General features: G+C 39.6%; 1 protein-coding gene across 1 annotated transcript in view; it reads right to left on the reverse strand.

Moving 5' to 3' along the window:
• Window positions 1–22,312, reverse strand: part of rnf17 (ring finger protein 17) — a 46,946-nt gene extending 24,634 nt beyond the window's left edge. The window contains exons 1-21 of the mRNA XM_028591225.1: window positions 22,062–22,312; window positions 21,335–21,447; window positions 17,786–17,883; window positions 17,543–17,624; window positions 13,674–13,763; window positions 13,417–13,520; window positions 13,035–13,203; window positions 8,226–8,302; window positions 7,412–7,486; window positions 6,738–7,030; window positions 6,513–6,602; window positions 5,059–5,217; window positions 4,476–4,647; window positions 3,712–3,853; window positions 2,788–2,975; window positions 2,500–2,629; window positions 2,103–2,265; window positions 1,104–1,219; window positions 636–753; window positions 327–444; window positions 1–214 (exon numbers count right to left, since the gene is read on the reverse strand). The exon at window positions 1–214 is cut by the window's left edge and continues 41 nt beyond it. Coding sequence (XP_028447026.1) covers window positions 1–214; window positions 327–444; window positions 636–753; window positions 1,104–1,219; window positions 2,103–2,265; window positions 2,500–2,629; window positions 2,788–2,975; window positions 3,712–3,853; window positions 4,476–4,647; window positions 5,059–5,217; window positions 6,513–6,602; window positions 6,738–7,030; window positions 7,412–7,486; window positions 8,226–8,302; window positions 13,035–13,203; window positions 13,417–13,520; window positions 13,674–13,763; window positions 17,543–17,624; window positions 17,786–17,883; window positions 21,335–21,447; window positions 22,062–22,128 — 2,778 coding nt within the window. The 5' untranslated portion in view covers window positions 22,129–22,312. The remainder of the gene's footprint in view (window positions 215–326; window positions 445–635; window positions 754–1,103; window positions 1,220–2,102; window positions 2,266–2,499; window positions 2,630–2,787; window positions 2,976–3,711; window positions 3,854–4,475; window positions 4,648–5,058; window positions 5,218–6,512; window positions 6,603–6,737; window positions 7,031–7,411; window positions 7,487–8,225; window positions 8,303–13,034; window positions 13,204–13,416; window positions 13,521–13,673; window positions 13,764–17,542; window positions 17,625–17,785; window positions 17,884–21,334; window positions 21,448–22,061) is intronic.
• Window positions 22,313–23,462: the final 1,150 nt, after the last annotated feature.

Consider the following 23,462-nt stretch of genomic DNA (forward strand, 5'->3'; position numbering starts at 1 on the left):
GCTGCTCGGTGAGTTGACGTGGCTGACTGTGATTTTTAGGTCTTTGAGTTGATCTGCGAGCTTCAGCAGAGACTGAACCTCCAGCAGTATCTCACTCTGCTTTCCAGGTTTTTTTTGGTCCGAGGCATCAATGCCACATGTGTTGCCAAGCTCAAGTGGAGGGTCCCATATGGCAGACTCATCACCAGGGAAACTGGCGTCCTTGGGCTCAAATCTGCAGGACGGAAGAAGGAAGTGGAGGAGATAATGTGGGCAGTGAGATTAGAAAGAGGCGAAATGGAGATCATGTACAACTAATTATTTGGACATACAAGTTGTTGACTCACCCCTCTTTGAAGGAAGCCAGCTCCTCTTTAACCAACAGCCCAGCTATGTTGTCCAGTGGCCCATTTAGGCCGCTTTCAAACAGTTTGACTGGCAGAGGCTCAGTCTTGGGGACTGTTCCTGGAGGGGTACAGCCAAGAAAATAAAAATGGTGATAAATCTCATAGACAACACAATGGGCTTTGGTGATAAGTGAGTGCAATATCAAAAATACAAGGTTAGCTACCCACCCAAACCCTCTGTGTATTTTTATTTTTTTTTAATATAAAAAGGCAAAAAAACTAATTCACACACACCCACGCACACAATACCTGTAGCCACAACAGTGACCGGTTTCTGGTGAGCCAGGCTGACGAATCTGTTGCAGCAAGCATCACTCCAAGTCTTGCCATCCAAAGGAATCACATCTGACAAAGAGCAGTGGATTGCCTGGATAGCAGAAGAGACACTTACATGACCTTACTCTTCAGGAGTGTAAAGTTTAACGTGAGTAAATAAAATAATGTCATGATAACAGGATTTTGGAATTTCTTTAATGTTTAAAAGCATATGTCCAAAGTGTGCATGTGTGTAAATGTAAAAATAGTCAAATTACTTTTCCACTGCATGGTACAGCTTGACTTGTTTTTTTTAGTTTCATTTAACAAAAGTTGTGGATAGTACCTGGTATTATGCATCACCTCCATGGAGTTCCTGAGATATTGTGTTCAAAATAATGGAACAGACAACACGAAAACATAATGCTTCGGCATAAAAATAAATGTCAAATGTGTTCTCACCATGGAAGGAAGGGCAAAGAACTCATCCTTGATCTTCCTTAAGTCACTGACTGACAAGATATCTTTATTGCCAAAGTCAACATACTGCACCTCCACTTTTCTGCCCCCTGGATGACCTACAGCGAGAGAGAGAGAGAGGGAGAGGGAGAGAGAGAGAGAGAGAGATTAATGTACTCCACTTCTGGTTAGTTTGTGGAGCAAATCTTTTTTGCATGGCAGTGTCAGTCATCCACAGCATTCAAACTATTACCGGTAGTTTTGTTGAGACTGGAACAAAAGTTTACTGTACAGTGCAAATTAATTTAGCATTTTTTTTAAATTGATACTGAAAGGGATTCTGAAAATTCTATGAAATCTGATAAAGGTGCTGAAAAGACATTGTTTAAAACGCGAAAAAAATGATTTGCAAACCTACAACTTTGCTGACTACATACTATCATTTGAACCTAAAAAGGTCAAGATGTTTTCTTGTTTTACCTAGACCCTACCAACACCTCAAACAAATAATTCTACTCAACTCGATCAAAGGCAGGTCTTTTTTAATCCAACCGCAAGATTGGCCTTTTACTGTGTGTTCAGACAAGATGTGGGGCACATTTTTAATCTGTGTGATTAGACTCAAATTCCCCCAGGCAAAAAATAAATGACACGAAGACTAATCCCTGTTCAAGTTGAAAATGTTTCAACTTCAGCAAAATATTTGAGCATTCCTCTGGGCTTTATTAAGAGTGAAATAACAAAGAACCGGTGTTTCTGGTGAGTCTGAGTTTAGTGAATACAAGCACACACAACCATAGAAACGGTTGGTGCTTCTGTTGTTGGTAAGCTACCAGCCAACGTACAAACTGTTGGGGCAAAAAAGACAGTTTAGCCATGCCCCTTATTCTAAAACTGTAATGAACTGGATATAGTTTGAATCACTATTGCCTTACAGTAATAAGCAATACCCACTGGTAAAACAGACATTTATTTAATCCTGTGACACACACACAACCTCACCTAAAACCTGAGCTCTGTACCACAACTTGTCGTCATAGCGGGCAACACAGGCCTGTTCGATCACAGGGCAGTAGATGTTGAGGTCATCTTCTCCACCCATGCTCGTCGCATTGTAACACTCTTGGAGCTTGCTTGTGAGCAACATAGACTCCATGTTATCAACCTAGTAGGGCCGAAGTGAAAAGATGGGGGAATGAAAAAAAAAAAAAGAGATTTTTTTTCAGTAACAATAAAATGGAAAACACTGACCTTTAAAAACAGCTCTACTTTCTCTTCTAAGCACATATTTCTCTCTAGTTTATCTGAATTACATCTCTGGCATCTAAGCCTTGTTTGAGCATTATATATATATATATATATATATATATATATATATATATATATATATATTTAGTACCAGCTGGATGTAGAAGTCAGAGGGGTTGTTGATGTGGGACACCACAGCATTGAGCTCCGTGTTGAATTTGGGATAGTCACGAGGGTAGTACAGCAGGGGCCTCCTGCCCAACTTCACTGGAGAATAAAACCTACAGTATTGGCAGTTTTGGAAGAGCACAGCTCAAATTAGGCCACTACAGTAGTAGGTCTCGATATTCAGAAAGTATTTATATTTAAATATTCAATTACATTAAATAAAAACTAATTTGATGATCAGAATTTTTCCTGGTAATCTGCACATGGGTACCTGGCCACTTCAATGAAAACAAGGAACTCTCTGACAGAGATGGGCACATCACTTGATTGGTCCATGGGAGCCTTCCTTAGGTCCACCAATAAAGAGTCTCTGTCCTGACCCAAAGGCCGCATCTCCACTGCTGCAGAGCCAACCACACTTTGGAATTCAACCTGCGCCTCTTTACTCCAGCCCTTTGTCTGAACACACACACACACACACACACACACACACACACACACACACACACACACACACACACACACACACACACACACACACACACACACACACACACACACACACACACACACACACACACACACACACACACACACACACACACACACAAAACTACATTTTACAAAACGACTCAAAAAGAAAGCACCGCAACATAAAACGTAAAACAAAAAAATACATTAAAATTAACAAAAGAGAAAAAAATTCACAAACCAGTAAAAGGTACTCAAGGTACCTTCTGTCTTTCTCACACTTACATTTGATTGTTTGTACACCCTCAGATACTGAAGCTAGAGGAAGGTGGAAATTGGCTAAAATGCAATCGTTTTCCTTTCTGTGCACCTTTAACAGTTTTGAAAACAAGCCAACGCTTTGATCAGCAGGTGTAGGCTAGGCCACTCTGCCTATTACCAAACTTTTACAGTAAACAGTAACTTGAACAAGTCCCAGGTTCTGTTTAGTCTTTTCTGTTGTGTTGTTGTTAATGTATTTTTTCTATGGATTTGTTGGTTTGTTTTCTGTCTTATAAATACATCATGCACAAGATGTACATGTTGTGTTATTGCTTTTGGTGTTGTATTTTTTTGAAAACTTGAGGGCCACCATATCTTGTTAATCTTCTCTTATTAGAGAGGGGAAATGTGATTATTTTGGCAAAAACAGAAAGTGTATTCACTTAAATCTCAGTGGTCTTACCAGGTCATAGGGGATCAGGTCCTTGAGTGAACATCTGATGGCCTGAGGAACAAAGTTTTGCAGCTCTACATTCACAGATTCATCCACCTTCCTCAAGCAGTTATTCACAGCCTTCAGCGAAGACTCGGTGTTTCCCTCCTCACTGGAAAATTTGTCAGAGGATTGGAGAATGTACTTGAACAACTACTGAGTACCTAAGAAAAATGCTTCACAATCAAGACATTTAAAATGGGTCAGTTAAGCATGTATGCTGTGTGTACTACAGTATATATTTATGTGCAACTTTTCAGATATTGAAAAAAATGCAAATTATGTAGATATAATATTTTTTATTTAGGTCTACATATTCATATTCAAAACACATGTAGACCTGTGCACGGATAACAAAAGAACTGCAAAACTTGCAATGCAGGAATCCTTATTTTTCTTCTTTAGTAGGTCTAAATCAGACAAAACTATTATAATTGCTGTGCGAGAATAACAAAGGGAGACACTTTGGAAGGCGGTCATTGATTTAGCTGGAAACTAGGGAGAGAAGTCGCAGTAAGGATGCAGTGGGTAGTTGACAGAATGAAAGCAGTTCCCCCCCCCCTTTCTGTGGACCATCTGGTGCACCAGAAGAGGATTGGGGTCAAATTTGTTTGGACAGTATATGGAACATGTCACTATAAAATGGCTTAAGTCCCTGCCTGAGCTGCAAGCTTGCATTTTCAACCTGTTGGAAACACGAATATGTATACCTTTGGGCAATTTTGTGTGTGTACCTCTGTATGGTGAGGATTTTGCAGAAGCCATAGTCAAGGAAGAAGACTCGGATACTGGCCAGCTGGGTGGCTAGGCAGGCTTTCACAGCCTCCACACATCCTTTCCTCAAAACTTCAGCCACACTGGCCCGGCACCAGTGATCCTTGTTACACTTTGCAAAGATTATGGAGCCTGGAGAGGAGCAGAGCAGTAAGTTTCACTCCACTCTGAGAGACTGAGTGGTGTGTGATGCAATCTCAATATTATTTGGTGGGAAAGTCAAACATAATGAATGAACACAAATGAGTTGAAAACTGGTATCTCTTCATCCATTATCATGGAAAGAAAAACATTTTTTTTTGTTATGAATCAAACCATCCAAGTCACTTAATTACAGATTCTTAATTAAGTGCTTACATTGGCCAACTAACTAAATCATCATAATAAAAACGTGCAGCAGCACTTATAAACTTTTTGTATAATTAACTCAACATTAGTGAAAACCTTGCCTTTAACCAATAACAATAACTAAACATCATTGCAACATGGAGAATGCATAAACCTGAAATTATGTCTGGCACGCACGCACGCTCACTCACATACCGGTCTCCACCATGTGATTAGAAGTGAAGTAAGAACTGCGCTTGTTGCAGAAGTATTGGATATTCTTAGATAGGATCTCACTGTCCCTCTTTTCGGCCATGTAGCGGACGTAGAAGTGATTTGGATTCACAATGTGGGTAACAACCACCCACTGGGTGCCTAGAAGAGAGGAACAAGGAGAATCAGAGTGGGAGGAAATTTAGTAGGGGTATGAGGAATCAAGGGAATAGGGAGGGATATATGAGAAAAAGGATGATCAAATACGAAAAGTTGAAGTAGCTGATGGGATTACATTTCACTTGAATTGTACCTTGTACGGTTTTTTTTCGTGACAAATTAAATTGATTGAGTGAAAATCAGTTCAAGGGAGAGAAGAAAGATGCATGGAAGATGCAAAGGAATAAGAAAGAAAAAGAGAGATGGAAGCAGGAGAAGGGACGTGAGAGGGGATGAAGAGGAAAATACAGCAGGTAAGGCAAGAGAATAACATTTGACAAGGTTTTCAGGTTGAATGAGAGACAAGAAGGATGAGAGTGAGAGGTGGTGATGAGGAAAATCATTTTCATAAGCCGTGAAAACGTCTCATAGTCGCGTTAAATAGTTGTCCAATCCAGTGTTTTGGTAGAGTTGGTTTTAACACCTGATGCGAACGGTACAGGAGTACTTATTAAAACCACAGTTGTGACCGCTTTATCGGCATTGCCCTGACTCCCTGAACAAGCTGCAAAGGTGTTGGCGTCCCGCTCCTTCTCTCTGCTTCACGTAACAGCGGCAGTTAAACTGTATTTCACACCGTGATGGTTAAATTTGCAATTAATCTGCGGTTCATATGCATGCCGAACCAAAGGGGCGATCCGTTACATAACAGACAATTTATTGATCAATAGAATGTATTTCAAAATAGAAAACATTACACTTCACGACATTTTGTATTCATAACACGTTGTATTATTGTACAAATTAGCTACAACAATAATAAAAGTTACCTTATGCAAGTTACTCATCTTAGGAGCAAAATGTGGCCCTTGGGAAAAAGGTTTCCGTTATGCCCTCTTCATACTAATGAAATAAAATGCAGTTTGTGGTCAAGAGTAGCTGGATGCAAAAGCCCCCTTTCTGCATTATATTATATTGAGTGTTGTATTCTGGGTTGTTTGCTTTTTCTTTTCTTTTTTACAGTAGAAATGGACAGACAGATTAATCTGGCGAGCTCGATCAAGATAGACAATGCCACAAAATGTCCAGTGAGAAGATTTGAAGCTGGAAACTTTGAGATTATAAAAATTAGATACAAAGACCAGTGTAATGCACACTGCATTTTATCTACCAGTAACAAAGAAAGAGACCGTCTTAAAATGTGGGTTTTCTCATAGCCAGGCAAATACTGTATTAGGTCAAAGAGTTACAACATCAATATCATAAATAACTATGATAACTCAGTTGACTCTCCTTACCATTTCTCTTGTGGCCCAACATCAGATTTTTCCTTCTCTTGTAGCTTCTCCATTTGTCATTAGCCAGCTCAGGGCCGGTGGGGGGGAGAGCTACAGAAAGAAACAAAGCATTTAATAAAAATACATTAAGGCTTCACTTCTGCTTCTATCATAAGCAATTTAATGTTCCGATTGAACCTGACATTAAATCAAAATCAAACAGGAACATGACAAAGTCAAACACACCGTTCTCTTGTCTCTCGATGAAAAGCTCTTCAACAATAACATCTGGAGTTTCATGATCTGAGGCCGAGTTGTGGCGAGAAAGGTTGGGCCTGCGACGAGGTGTAGGGCTAGGAGAGGAGCCTCGCGACGACACACCGTTAGCTCCCGGGCTCTCCTGGTCCTGGTTTTGTGGGGTGGGGAGCTTGTTGCGACTGGGTAAGATACAGTTTCTGTTACTGCCCTTTGCACTTTGCCAGGGGGACTTTCTATTGGAGATGCCATGCTGGACGTCTGTGGGTGGAGACTCGGACAAGCTAAAAGGGACCAGCAAGAGGACTTTGTTTTAAAACACAGATGCCACAGGAGTTAAGAGCCATATAACAGAAGGAGAATGTAATTTAAAAATATGACGCAAATTAAATGACAGCTTTAAACTGCAGATGCAAAACTGAAAGATCTGAGGCAATTACAGGAGAGGGCACCACTTGTATTGTTACGTAATAGTAACAGATAAGATACAAAACCAAGAGCACACAACACTAACACAAAAAGCTGCATTCATTACAAAAGACATTTGAGACTTTGCCAAAATTGTGAGGTTACACAACATTATCTCAGTTGATCTAATAAATTATCAAAACTTTACTTAAATTAAAAACTAATACACCAAACATAATTAATATTTATGGACTCACTTCTTCGGGTTGCAGACTTCCATCTTCAGAGACAATGACAGACTCTGGTTCCCACCGTCTGACAGGAAAACACAGCTAGAACACAAACGCACAAAAAAATTACATACATTTTTATTGCGGTTTATTTTTGTCATGAACATACTGTTGCAGTGGTGAAATAACCCCTTAAAAAGGTATAGTGGAGGATTTTCCCGAATTTTAGAAAAGAACCGCCCTCTGTACTTTTTGAAAAAATGCACATGCGCAACACTCCCGAGAGGGAACGCCTATTAAACGTGTGCACGAGAGTGCACGGTTTACAAGTTGCTGTCCGCATGGCTCATACAAGCCTACTTTCCAAAAGATTTGCACTTTTTCACAAATTGAGATGTTTACAGTGTGTGCATGGTGCGTGACTTGTGCCACGGCTATCATCGCTAATCATAACTTACATCAACTTTTACTAGCAGTGATTTTAAATGGATTTCTCCAAATAGCATGCCAAACTTTACCTGTGGAGTAGAAACTTCACGACTGAGGCATCAGTGAGAAGCCCAACCTGTGCTTTTAGCGCACGCCAGCGTGTGAAATATTCTCCCAAAAGCTTCAATGCTTCAATGAATGGCTGAAACCGTAGCTCAAGCTCACCACACATATACACCTGAAAGCTAGGGACGTGCACGTACGACGGCCTTACGTAAACATTTCACCAGAATGATTGACAACTAGGAATACCAATAGTCTTGATGATCCACCCGGAAAAAGAAAATCCTCCACTATACCTTTAAGTCTAAGGAAATACTGCAAACAAACATCAGGCTTAAAAATGACAAACCTCATTCCAGAATCCATAGTAATGCATTTCATATCGAAGGACTGGATATCCACAGGAGCATGCAACGTCTCCAGGACCTGTAACCCACACGCAGGCAGTATAATACAAAAGCAACCATACACTGAAAAAAAGGAGACTGGCCACTCTTGGATTTATGTAAACATCTTGGGTGTATTTAACACAATTGCTTCATGTTTTAAAGTTAAACGTAACTATATAGTGTAGAAACTACATAATATGCAGAGAGGGTACATGAATTTGTTCAGACCATGTTGGGATGAAGTGAGTCAATAAAGTAGCGATATTAATTATCGTGATACCGCACGAGATCTCGTCTTGCGCGCGCATTGTTGGTAGAAGATTAAGGCAAGCAACCGTCATGTCCAAGGGCTCGCAGGACGGTACGCCATAGCACTATTTGGTCGGTATGTCTGGATTTTCTTATTAAATATTGTCGAAATCTCAGCCAAATGTAGTTTAATGTCTCGAGAGTCACTACGTAACGTTAAATAAGTGCCGTGAAGTGGGATGTAATTAATCAGTTTCATTTGAATTAGTTTTTTGAGCGGGAGCCGTTCATGTTTCATTCAACTTAGCTAGCTAACTTTGCGGTGCTCCTTCTCTGTTTGAATTGGTTTGCCAACTGACTGTTATATACTGCGTATTAACTGCACCGTGACCGTTGCGTTAGTGAGATTTGGCCATCAACAAAATATTAGAAAAAATGTTCAATACAGTACACTCCATCACACTTACGTTATTAATTCTAAGTATAACTATCATTTATCTAACCTTTTGCAATCAGTGTCATAGATAATGTGTTCATGTGTAAATGTAATGCTCAACTTCATTAGAATGTGTTTCCAAATATTCCATAGCAGAGCCCAGATGATTAACTATGCACAGTGCACGCAATGATATGACGGGCAGGTGTAAATTTGATGTTAGAAATTTCTTCTAAAATCTGTGGGCTGTGCATCACAACCATGCCTCTACAATCAAGGTTTCTGTCGCAGCTTGACCTTCTCTCTGAAAGATTGCTGAGAGTGTTTGCGAAGCGACCGGGGGAGCAGAGCAAAAAGATGAAAGACATACAGTAGCTGCCATGATGATGGTAAGTAGAGGTCGACCGATATGGGTTTTTTCTGGCCGATGCCGATCTTTAGAAATCAAGGTCAGCCGATGGCCGATAAATGCTGCCGATTTTTTTTGCCCGATATTTGGCCGATATGTGCTTGTTTGTAAACCTCTATTTGAAAGATAAAATGTAACACTAATATACACAGAATTTCTCAACAAAAACATTTATTGAACACTTCACCAATCTACACTTGTATACTTCAATTAAAAATGTATAATTTAAAAACATACTGTATATTGTATAAATAATATATGAAAAATATATTAAATAAACGAAACAAGTAAGAAGAAAATAAACTTTGTCAAAGCAACTTGTAAATGAAAAAATAGTTTAGTGCACTTAGCAGCATTTATTAAACTTCTGAGAATACAAATCTGCACATCTTCACAGAAAGTGTGTTATTATTAATCTCAACACTATTTCCTCCTAACTCCTGTTGAATCAAATCAGACTAGGGTTATCTAAAGTCAACTCTTGTTCACCTTGTTTGTTAGATCATTGTTCATTTGTTGAAGTGTTGTATCTGTGTTTTGGGGATCCTACTGTTACATGTCCTGTCTGAGTGCGCTGTAAAAAAATGTCACCTATTCATGTTTTTAACACTAGGCTGCCCGCAGATGCGCCTGCCTATTAATCGGCTTGATATACTGGGATATTGGCCTATGCCGATTATGTAAAAAAATGCCAAAAATCGGCCGATTAATCGGTCGACCTCTAATCGTAAGAACTTTTAACTCTAAATTGTTTAACTATAAAGTGGATATGCATTGCATTAGGTCAGTGAAAGATGTATATGTGTCCATTGCAAAGCTCAACTCCCTTTACCTGTGAGTACTGATTCCACAGAAAGGACTCAGTCATTTTTATCATGCATTCACTGTCCCACTGTAAGAAATGTATCTTTTTGGATACAGGAATGACATTCATGCCAGAAGGAGTCCCTCATTAAAGGACTCTGCTTCTATCTGAATGAGAATCCCGACATCTTGGTGCATTGTGGCTTTGCTACATTTCAAAACTGATTTGGTTAACCCTGTGATCCTTCTTGGACTATTTAGGTCCATTTGCTCTCTTTATCACCTTGGCAAAGTGATTCCAGTGCTGAGATTAAAACAAATGGTCCAAACAGTCCACTTTTTCTCCATAGTCCCCCATTATGAAAGTGAAAAACCACCTATTTTGACCCTTCTTCCACAGAACGAAAATATATTGTTTCTCTTACATTAGGGATTACACCAGGGTGAAAACACTTCAAATTTGTGAATCTAGCGAAAGAAGGAAAATTCTTCCTACACTGCACTGACCCTCATCTGATAAGTGCAGAATTGGGACTGGGATACAGCCCTGGAATAAATCCAGGTTAATGATAAAAATCATCCAGGAACATAAAAACAACTTCCAGAAAAAAAGGAGGATGAGAATTCAATCTTTATATTAGTTTGCAAAGCTTGAAGGCTCCTCTTCATTTGATCTGGAATCATTTTTTTTCTTCAGAAACTGACCACGAATGCCAGCATGGGAGGGCATTCTTTGCCTGTAGTAATCTGCTATGCTGCTTACATGGGTTTAAATAAACTATAGCATTAGAATTGCTGCATTCAAAAGCGCTCAGTTTAAAAAAAGAAAAAAACCAATAGGCCTATAATATAAAAGCTTAAAGAAATGTTTTATCTTTAACCAGGACATGACTGAGTGCCATCGAGAAAACCACAGTGGGAATCTACGTCACCAGAGAGACGCCAGGCAATGACTTTTCTGATGTTGGCATCATCATCGAGGGTGTGGTGGTTCTTCTTCCAGATCTGGATAATGTGGCCCTTGCAACAGCCTTGCTGTTTGGACTTTTTTACTCTTTGAACATGAGGTATCCGTCATAGCTCCGCTACACTTTCGAAGTGATTCAAAAGGTGGTAATGGAGTTGGATGTGACTCCACTCTTGAGGAAAGCCCAAAGCTTAAAGACAAAACTGCTCCAGTAAGGAGAGCTCACTGTTGTGCACGTGAGGCTTCAGGTTGAATTTCCAGATGAACAATCAGCAACCAACAGCAAATCACAGCATTCATTGTGAAGTCCACCAACAAAAAAGAAAGTGTTAGTCGGTTTATAGTTCTCCTTCACCAAGTGTTTATTCCTTAAAGGTCCTCTAAGTGATGTGACGTATTTTTAGGCTATATGTTTTGTCACATACAGCAAACATCTCCTCACTATCTGCTAGCTGCCTGTCCCCTGAACACACTGTAAAAAACACGGTCTCTGTAGACAACCCAGGCTCCACAAACGGCAACAAAAACAAACTGCGCCAACCTGCCCCACGAACCATAACGAACAGTGTTCCAGCCAATAACCGACAAGAAGGAGTTGGTTGAACCATGAATACGCATTGTGGAAGTAGCCTACGTGCTAACACTGCTGCAGTGATGGCTTTATGTGATGAAAAATGTTGTAGCCTAAAAAACGCGTTGCATCATTTAGAGCACCTTTAACTGCCATGTGGACAGTGACAGTTTTTTTCCCTCTTCCTCTCCTCTGCAAGTTTTCTGATTGGTAGCATTCTTCAATCTTAGTTTCTATTTCTCTTTACAAGTGAAGAGATGGAGAACTGTACACAGTCGAAATAATCCCACCAGGGCCATGTGAAATGGGATGTTTCAGTTGTAGTAAAGAATTTTCAATACTTCTAAGAATACTGTTTTGAACCAAGATGTCACAATGAGGTCAGTGTTGGAATTTTTGACACTCACTGTATTACTGTTTATCCTATGGCTCTTGAATAAAGGTTTTGACATGCAACTGGTAAAAATGGGTAATGTTAATGATTAAGAGTTAATAGAAAGGTATTAGACATTAAAATAAATGATTGCTGGAATGGCAATGGTAACTAATGTTTTTGCATTTCAAATCAATAATATAGTTGGAATTGTTTAATTACAATTGTTAGTTAATTTAATCTTGATAATAGAACCTTGAACATAATGTTTGTGTTGTTCTCTTCGAAGATGGTTGCCTGTAACCTTTTACAAAAGAAAAGGTCTAATTTCCATTCTGTGACTGAGTCGGTCAAACTGAAAAACTGACATTACTTGTTCACTGTTGATTTGTTGAACAGTAGAAAATTAAATTATTTACCTACTGTCACTGCAGTGAAATTAGGCATTTAATTTTGAAAGGTTGCTAGTGGTTACAGGCAACCATCTTCAGAGAACAATACAATCTGTTTTAAGGCCTAAAAAAGTGTAGTATTTAAGTGACCAAATAGTATTAAAGTAAAATTTATTGAATAGTGTTGAAATAAAGTGATACAATTGTGAAGGATTAAAATGTTCCAATTACTTTATCAAAACATGTTTTAATCACACTGTATCAACACAAAATACACAGCTTTATTGAACATGAATAACTTGTGTTAATTTAACTCAATTGTTTAAGTTGCTGACAAAGCAAAACATTTGTGTGCAACCAATGTACACTACTGAATTAAGTTAATCCAACATGTTCTTTTTTTCAGTGTAGTATTTTATTCATTTTGCTTGACTTAATTTCTTATATGGAGAAATTGTTGGAAAATGAACGCGATGGCTGCAGCCGGAGTTTTATAGTACCTGATCGTGCATTGTGTGCTTACTTCAAAGTATCTGTTGGGATGTAAATGCAGTATAACATGTCATACCTTGTCCAGAGTACAGTACTGCTCCAGGAAGGGGACACGGCGTACTTCTCTGGCCATTTGCATGGCAATGTCCAGGGCCTTTATCCTCTCCTGGACACAGCACACCTCTGCTTTGCTGGTGGAGAATTGTTCCTCCAGTTTTGGCAGCTGAATCAACTGCACATCCCTCCTGTTGACAAAGAAATTACATACATCAAGATAAATGTCACTTTACAGACTTTCTTCAGAAAACCTTGGAACTATCCTGAAACTAGCCTGTATTTTCAAGAGAATTGAACAACTTGAAGAGGAAAAAAAAAAAAAAAAAAAAAAAGACCTGCAACTGTGCACAGGTTTCATGTCAAATATATTTTTCCTGTAGAGAACAGTTTATATCCCATACCAATTTTGAATAGCATGTAAAGCCTTGTCTGCAGCTTGCTTGATCTCAATCTCCAGCCGAGCTCTCTCGCTCTTCACCTGTTCTGCCAGACCAGTCGTCAGAGACTGCAGAGATAAAACACAGGCATGGAACACTCCAGCAACACACAGAAAATGTAAAAAAAAAAAAAAAAAAAAAAAAAAAAAATAATAAGAGTCTAAAATCAAGTTCTCCAAGGTGTGTGCAATTTTTTGTTGTTGATCTAGTGCAGCTTTCACCTCATGGATGTGGTCCAGAAGGGCATGATTTTCTGCAGCTCGGACCAACGCCTCATCCACCGCCTTCTCAACGTCCTTAATATCAGCTGGCTGAATTAAACATAACCAAATAATAAACAACCATTGTAAATCTGAATTATTTATGTTATAAATAAGTTGTCCCCCTGTCCAATTCACTGAGGTTAACTTAAAGGTACAATATGTAACATTTCTGCTTTAAAATGTCTAAAAATGACCATACCTATGTTATATATTTTATGAGTTGTGTTCTTACACTATCCTAAAGGTTTCCACCAAATGTCAAACCCAGAGAAATCTGTTATTTTATTTTCAGAGACGGCACGTTTCCTTTAGTCGCCCGTCAGTGGCGTCATATAACCTTTCACCCTCCAGTTACTCTAACTTCCGTCAGAACACTGGCACCAAGATGATACGTTCAGGAGTAATTGTAAATCATACAATGTCACAGAAAAAAAATACTTGTAACTGTAATACTGCTTTTTTTTGCCATACAGCATCATTTTGTGATTAATTACATCCCACTTTTTATCACAGTAATACAACATAGACCTTATCTATTTTGAAAGTTCAATATCGATACCAGCATGACGTTACTACAATGTGCTAACGATGCTAAAGCTTTGTGGGTAAAATTGAGGTTACAACATCGTTCAACACGCTAATAGTTATTTTTAGTATGACTGTTTCAACCTAGCTAACAGGACTGAGCTAACCCACGAATAACTTCACTAGTAACGTTAACGTTAGCTGTATAGATAGACAATCTAATGCTAATTTAGCCAAAGTAGCACACCCCGGTCTGTCTGTCTCACTCCCCCGGCACAGAGAGACTCAGTCGGGATGACAGCTGACAACAGCCCCGGGACATATAGCTAGCCAGTTACCGTTAGCCCCCAGTCAGCTATCAGCCAGCTACTGCCATTACAGCAACCCCCGGCCAGAACTTATCTCCAGTGCCTGGTGCTTACGACTAGGGCTGGGCGATAAAACGATAACGATATGTATCGCGATAGACACATAATCAATATCAATAGAAAATGCGGTCGATAAAACGTTCGAATCAGAAGAAACCAGAGTTTGTGAATCAAGTTTGGTTGCATGAACAAAGGCCCTCACTCTCTGGCAACCTAGCAACGTGGGGAGTGACACTCTAACAGCCAATCATGTAACAGTATCAAGTTTGGTTGCGCCACATCGCTGTCTCGTGTTCTTCAATAACAGAACCGGCGTGGAGTGGAAAGTGAGTGCCGCAGCGAGCGAGGAAATCGTTGATAAAACCATAGACAGTATAAAACAGGAAAAGTCAGTATGGCAGTTTTGGGGATTTTATAAGTCTGACCGTAGTCAGACCAATGTCGTCAGACCGTCGTCCCCACCAACACTGGTACGACCACAAACTTGTTTTACCACTTTAGCCGCGCTCACACTTTGGAGCACAGCCGTATTCGCCATCAACGTCCAACAACATCTGCAGCTGCAACACGGCACAAGCAGCAGACCGCCATGGAGAGTCAGCGCCTTACTAAACGCTACAAAGAAATAACGGAGGCAGACATGCTGAGCACTGTCCAGAAGCCAGGTTACCAACCTAGCACTAAACCTGCAGAAAATAGTTCCTTCTCAGGTTTCTTATATTTAGCTAACACTTTGCACTATTTTATGACACTTTATTAAGCATTTCTTACTTATTCTTTAATTTTGCACCTTAATGTTAAGAGATAATTGTTAAGTGTTCATTGTAATTTTAGACCTGTTTACATTTTAATTATGTTTTCCATGGTTGTGTTGACATTTCTGCTTTTATAACTGAGGGGATTATAATCAGAGCAGGGTTAAGTTTAAAATAAAAATGTTTAAATTTAATATATTTTTCTCCTGGTCCTTATTTTAAATAGGTCATAAAAAATATCAATAATTATCGATATCGACCGATATGAAAAACTTATATCGTGATACAGTTTTCAACCATATCGCCCAGCCCTACTTACGACGGCAGTTTAATTAAACGTCGGCAAACAGACCATATCAGACCCAGCACAGAGTCACAACAGCGGCAACATCCATAGCGGTAGCTAGCTACATCTCCGTAGTGCTACCGGTGTATGTGCCGAAAATCTCCTCTCCTAGCTAAATTAACCCGACAAAAGGTGGGTTAAGCACCAAAACGAAAAGTTAAGATTACTGAAAAGTGAAGGGGAGATCATTCCGGGCAGCTGGGAGATGTTCTGCTGCTGCACAACAGGCATCAAACGTCCTGGCTCGCTATCGCGGAGATTTCCCCGACAATCCCCACCCACACCCGTCTCTCAGACTAGTTTAGTAGCTAGCTAGCGTTACAACAAACCCCTTCCGCCCCAGTGTTGAAACCATCCAAAAGGTGACATTGATATGTGAAATATTTAGTGTTTTAGCTGCTGGCTACTGTTAGCTTGCTGGCTCAGTAGCTAACTGGTCAGCTACAAATAAAAATCTAATCAAGAAAAACGTAATTATGTTGGGGAAACTGCAGCTATTTTATTTGAATAACATGAATAAACTTGAATGGGTAAACTCGTCCGTGAACTGATGCATTCTAACCGGCAGTGAAGGTGTTTAACACTAAATGCTCCCATAATTCCACGCAACTTCACAACGTCATCAAAAGTCCAGTTTTACCGTCCATTGTTTTTGTGAGAGACCCCTAGCGGCAGAAAGTTACATATTGTACGTTTAAGGGTAGATGACAAATTTATGTCAATAATAATAATGGCAATTAGGCCTGTCACAATAACACATTTTGCTGGACGATAAATTGTCCCAGAAATGATTGCAATAAATGATAATATTGTCGTTCTGTGACCATTTTCATCTAATATAATGATAATGGCATAATAATGCAGGGTACACCTTTTCCAAGATCAATAAACTTTTATTTCTGAAGCATATTTAACACTAGAACTGGAAGACATTTTAAAATATCCACAATAAATGAACAAAACAACCAAAAACAATGAATAAAATGGACTCTCAGTCTCTTTTTCCGTCCGCGATCATTTCCATTTAAAATTGTCGAGCTCATTTGTATTTATCATGAGATTGATTTATTGCATATTGCGACAGGCCTAATGCCAATGCTCAAAGTATAATATGAGAATTAGTAACAACTTGAGATCTGATCAAAATTTTGTAACACTAATACACCTCAGTCAGCCATGGATTTTATCTATTAACAGAGTATCCCAGGCAACCTTTTCTCGAGCTACATCCTTTAGGGAACCCAAGGCATTCCCAGGTTATATAAATATTTCAGTGCATATTAGGTCTGCCCCAGGGGTGGATCCCCAGCTGGACATATCTCAAAAGGAAGTCACTCAAGAGAATTCTCTATGCACTTGAGTGGGCAACATTTAATATTCCAGTAGACTTTCTCAAGTTATATCCAGGCGCGATTAGCCACGTTATCTGTATCTGTAATTATTCTTTGTCAGAACTAAAAACATATGACAATAAGTGAGGAGTTGCACATACATTTACTGGTGTATTAATCAAAACAGTTTGGCAAAATTGATCGGTTTAGTCACTGTGCCAATCAATCTGTTTATCACCCTCTGGGGCTGTGTTTGTACTATATATTGTCCAACACCTCACTCCCAACACACAGGCGACATTTTACATTTTCTCTCAGAATTGCAAGCACTGTTTTTATCCCAAACTCGTGATACTAAATCTATGTCTTAAGGAATAGGAGTAATGGCACAGTGCTGTGAAGTTTGAAATGTGCCAAAAGGCAGTTTATTAACATTAACATTAGGGGCTGACATGACAACTTTTATTCCCCAACAACAACTCCTATGTTCACCCAAACATACCTGCTCCACATGCTTGGTATTGGTGTTAATGTTTTTGGACGGTGATACTTTGTTCCTTTTGCGATTCTTCGACATCTCACACCTTCAGGAGATTACAACACAAAAGCAATTATCAAAAGTTAAAACATATTCCCTTTTGAAGACCCATTACACAATCTGATGACACAAGAATGATGCCAAAGATTTGTTAAACTACAGGTGTCAGTAGTGTGGCTCATGTTAACAGTGAAAATGGCATTTTACCTTTTCATCTTATTCATTTTAGAAGTGTAGATGAGTCCAATGATTCTGCTATCTTCCTGCAGGCCAAACACCCCACCTTCAGGAAGGTTTGACTCAACCTGCAGAGAGTGAGCTTTGTTTTTTCAATGTCATCCTACCACATGAATATTTTAAGCCTTGAACTTGAAGCATTGCAAATCACAAATTCAACAGGCAATCCAAGAACTGAATCGCTCTAATAAATAGGGAAACCTGTGTGTGTGTGTGTGTGTGTGTGTGTGTGTGTGTGTGTGTGTGTGTGTGTGTGTGTGTGTCTCTCTTTGAAATATCTCATGAACCGTTCATCCAGTCTACTTCACACTTGGTTTCCTGGGGTTTTGAATTTGGAGCAGTTTGGACAGTATTGGATATTAATAAACTAAATAAAACTAAACGACCGCACAATAAAGGTTGAGAAAAAAAGGTTGAGAGAAAAAGAGTGGCTCTTCAGTGTCTACGCTTCACAATAAAGGTCCAGCTTAAATTCACTCAGCAATTTGCTAAGAGGAAACTCAATAAAAAGGCATTTCTACCCTTAACAAAAAAGCCCAGCTTAAATTCAATTGGATCATTTTGCTTAGAGCAAACTCAATAAAAGTTTAAATTTTTCCGATACAAGATCATATAGACACTATGGGCCCTACTTTAACGATCTGGAACATAAGTATCAAACGTGAAACGCAAGTAGCTTTGTGGGCGGATCTCGGCCGCTGTTGCTATTATACCGGCGGGATAAATGACTCTTGCGCCCGACGCAAATCTAAAATGGGTTGGTCTGAAGTAGCTAGGTGTGGTTTGGGCGTAACGTGCAATAAACCAATCAGAGCGTCATCTCACATTCCCTTTAAGAGCAGGCGCGCTTGTTCCATGGCGGATTGCTATTATGACGGCGGATTTGCCTGTCGCACGCCAGCGGGAGCTGTCCGAGATGCGGCAAAGAAATAAATGCCCGTCTTGGCCGGATGTAGATGAGAGACCTCCTCTTTTTGCTGAACCGCCCCCGGGAGCGCAAATACTAGGGCTGCACGATTATGGCCAAAATGATAATCACGATTATTTTGATCAATATTGAGATCACGACTAATTATCACGATTATTTGTTGATTTGAACCAAAACAAATTTTATTGTCACATAGGCTAATTATAACTGCTTTTACATCCATATTGTGCTACATTCCTCCTTTATTGAAGGATACTGTGAAGGAGTATGCCATTTCAGCTGTTGTGCGACCGCTTTCCACACATGCACGTTTGCCGTGAAAGATACAGGCAACGCAATTTTCTGTTCACGTTAACGGCACATGTGGTACCCAGTATCTACCGGACGAAATAGCAACGTGGATTTCGGTGGCTCATTACATGTCTGCATTGCAGACAACTCTGATTGGCTCATGGAGGCACGTGATCAGACAGTGGTTTATGGAGCGCTAGATTGGCTCTGCAAATACTTTGATAAGGAGTGTTCTATGAACGGAATGACGCATTTTAAATATCGCTCGATCACACAAATTTGATCGTGGAAATCCCAAATCGTGATTAAAATTTGATTAATTGTGCAGCACTAGCAAATACAGTCCCTAATTTACCAACATGCGTCTGTGGAGGGAAAAGTCTGCTGTGCGTCAGGTGCAAAACAGGAATGATACATGCGTCAGTGTACAAAGGCAATTGCGCTGAGTGCAAGATAGGGCCCTATATCGTATTAAGTTGCGGTGAGCTGTAAATTCACCACTTCTTCCTTCTTACTCAGATCTCCCTCTACCACCCTCGATGCTCACCGTGGGTCCGGTTGTTTAAGTGTGCTTCTTAGTTATAACACTAAGAACATTACCGTCTGAAAATACCCCCGCGAATCAAATGGAGCTGAGCGCAAATTCTTTCAGGATGACTTCCTAAACATAATCACTCCTCACTACACTGAATGGATCAGCTGTAGAGGTGTTCACTTTAGTCTTAACCAATCAGAAGTGGCCATGAAATTCACGAGCCAATCACTGCACGACTTCCCTGTTTTAAACCTGTCTCTCTCTCTGCTGCTCAGTTGTCATTTCAGGATACGAGCACCACCCTCCTCCTCCCCTGCTCCTCCAGTCTACATCCCTCACGGCTCCTGGGTCCTCTTCCGACTGGCCTCTCCCGGCGGCCTTTGGCATTGGTCTTCAGGCTCCTCACGCCACCATCAGTGTCTAGACTCCATCGGGGGGTTCATACTTCGGCCCTACCCCTTTTTTAACAGTTTCTCCGAATTTTTAAATGGAGTCTAATTAGAGATGTTCCGATACAGATACCAGTATCGGTTCCGATACTGCCTAAAACGCTGGTATTGGGAAGTACTAGAGTTTATGCACCGATCCGATACCACGTAATAAAGCCCTAAAGAAAATCTACATTAAAGTAGTTTATTTATGTTCTTTTTCCGTTATAACTGACTGTCAAACTTGAGAATAAAAGAAAGTTCTGGGGCATTCATTGTTTGTGTTTGTTCATGTTTCACAAAGAGTTTAACCTGAGCCACACCGACAACAAAGATAGAAATCATATCACATCCATACAGGGATAGTAGTATACAGCTGTTAAAACATAATGAAATATATGACACTCTGGTATCGGATCGGTACTCGGTATCGGCCGATATGCAAGTTCAGGTATTGGAATCGGTATCGGAAGCAAAAAAGTGGTATCGGGCCATCTCTAAGTCTAATCTCCAAAGACTGTACATTTCACGCACATGTACAATAAATCATCACATATCAGAAATGAAGTCTCCTGATTGAAATCCATACTTCAAAGTTAACCATCAAGTCACTAAGCCTGTTTGGAAATTAACAACTATGCAGAAGTGTAAATTCGTTAACCATATATGACAAGACAGCACCGCCGCCATTAAACGCTGACAGTGGCAAAATCAACATGCAAGATTGTTGACGAAAAAGACAACACTAAAATGTAGTTAAACATAAACTCTTTATTTTCTTTTATGGCCCATTCAGTTTTTTATCTGTTGTCATGTATATATTCTGTGCTTTGTCCCATATCAGTTACTGTTGACAAATCTATTTGTGTGTGTTGTATAAATGAACTTAACTTGCACTTACTACAATGATGGTAATAATTTAATGAATAAGCTTTAAGTGTGTGTGTGTGTGTGCGTGTGTGTGTGTGTGTGTGTGTGTATCTGTTCTTTGGGTTACTTACCTTTACACAACTATTAACTAAAACAACAAGTTTGTATGTAAGTAGGCTATGTATTGAGTTGATGTAAATTAATGCTTTTTCTTTTTTTATCCGATTCACTGATTAATCGAAAAAATAATCAACAAATTAATCGATTATTAAAATAATAGTTAGTTGCAGCCCTAAAGCAATCGACCCGTTTCAAACAGGCATATTTTGAAAGGGACACTGTTTTAGTGTGAGAAACAGGGAAAGACCCTGAATTAACTAATATTGGGAAGCTGTTTAATTTGCTTTAGTCAATACTTGAGTTTAGCCACTCTGTAGTTGCAACAGTAAGTTCACTGGTACTTTTACCTCACACTCTGGACATCTAATGACACCGTCATATTGAATGGACAGCAGGCAAGATGTGCAGTAGATGTGGGCACATAAAAGCGCACGAGGGAGGTTGCCGTCAACTTCATCCTCTGAAAAAGCAAAAGCAAAAAAACATTTTAATATTTAGTATAATCCATGTGTGACATGTTAACAGTATTTTAAAGCGGTCCCTTGCCCTTGCCATCCGGAGGTTACCGCTGTAAGTTCAGCATGGTGAACTCTGGGCGGCAGAGCAAAATCTGTGCGCATTCACGTGGGGGAAAACCGCTTTACATACCCCTACCGCCGTGATCAAAAGCGCTTCCCATTTGCCGCCTACCTCGCACTGAAATGACTGAGAAACGTCTAGTTGGCGCGCTGCGGAGCGAGCTCCGAGCGAACTGAGGTTAGCTAGCTAGCTAATGTTAACATTAATTGAATCTGAGCTTAGCACACACGAAACAACCTCTTGAAACCTTAGGAAATCAATCAATTATATTATTGGCTGTTTCTAAGTCTTCGGTTCAGATAATTATTCTAATGTTAAAACTATCAAGGATCTGCCAAAACACCTGCCGGTTAGCAACATTAGCTTACATTAGCTGCTACCACTGGCTTGCTAGCTAAGTGGCAGACAAAATTACGTCTTTTAGCTAACTTCAGGCATCGTAAACACGATATAACGGAGCGTTTAACTGTAAGAAAAGGGATGTAAATATCCTACCTGGCAGAGTATATGCCTCGCCACACAACATGCAAGTGACAGCGCTGGGGTTGTCGCCTCTGTCCATAATTTCGTCTTCTTTTGCGTCTTACACCCATACAGCATGCCCTGAGTGATGGCTCTGAACATACAGTCAATGCAAAGGTCTCGCTCACAACCAGGTCAGAACAGGTGGTGCGGTCGGTTGCACGTCACTACGTAAGGTGCGTTCAGGGCCCTCGGATAGAGAGACCGGATAGATGAGAAAGCCAATGCCTGAACTCCGGGAGTGGTGTCAGGGCCAGGCCGTCTATGGACTAAGTAATCAGAATCATAAGATTTATTGCCAAAGTAAGTTTTCACTTGCATGGGCCTTGTCTTGGTGCATACACATATGAAAAGGGGAAACATGTACAGTAAAGAACACAAATAAATAGTAGAAATATTGCAATAAAAATATGTAAGACACTGTTACAAATATGTACAAAAGAACGTTGCACGTTTTTGTCCAAAGTGCAAAAATATTAATCGGGGTGTACAAAAGTTTACAGTATAGTATGCGCAATAGTGAGTGATAAAAGTGACTGTGGGTAGAGGGGTCTGTCAGTGGAGGTCCAGGGCCTTGGCCCACTGCAGTCTAACTAATGTAAGTAATGTAACTAAAGTAAGTAATTATGAATAATGTGTTTTAATTACCAAACTAATTACATTGCCTTTCTGGCTTTCATAGCTCAGTCATTCACGCTTTGATGTGCCTATGCCTTATTGTATCAAGTAATATTTGCCTTGTAGCTTTATTAAAATGCTGTCTTCATAAGTATGGGCCATAGGGGCATGCATTGTGCAGTGTACTCAGATCTTTTGTAGTCCTGCAGAAATTGTCATATGATTAATGAATAAAAAAAGGTATGCATGATTTATTGTTGTAAAATAAATATCTGTAGACAAATATAGGCAAGGCAAGGCAGCTTTATTTATATAGCACATTTCAGCAACAGGGCAATTCAAAGTGCTTTACATAAAACATTAAAGAGCAGTTAGAAAACAATTAAAAAACAATAATAAACAAATTAAAAACATTAAAAGACAAGAATAAAATTGATAGTGCAGTATAAGAATAAAAGTTACAGTGCAGTATAAGAAATTAAAGTTAATAAAATTGATTATTTAAAGAAAAGCAACATCAAAAAGATAGGTCTTTAGCTTAGATTTAAAAGAACTGAGAGTTGCAGCGGACCTACAGGTTTCTGGGAGTTTGTTCCAGATATGTGGAGCATAAAAACTGAACGCTGCTTCCCCCTGTTTAGTTCTGACTCTGGGGACAACAAGTAGACCTGTCCCAGATGACCTGAGAGGTCTGGGTGGGTCATAGTGTAGTAACAGATCAGAAATGTATTTTGGCCCTAAACCGTTTAGTGATTT

The sequence above is a fragment of the Perca flavescens genome, chromosome 11, assembly GCF_004354835.1.
Source record: "Perca flavescens isolate YP-PL-M2 chromosome 11, PFLA_1.0, whole genome shotgun sequence".
NCBI lineage: Eukaryota > Metazoa > Chordata > Actinopteri > Perciformes > Percidae > Perca > Perca flavescens.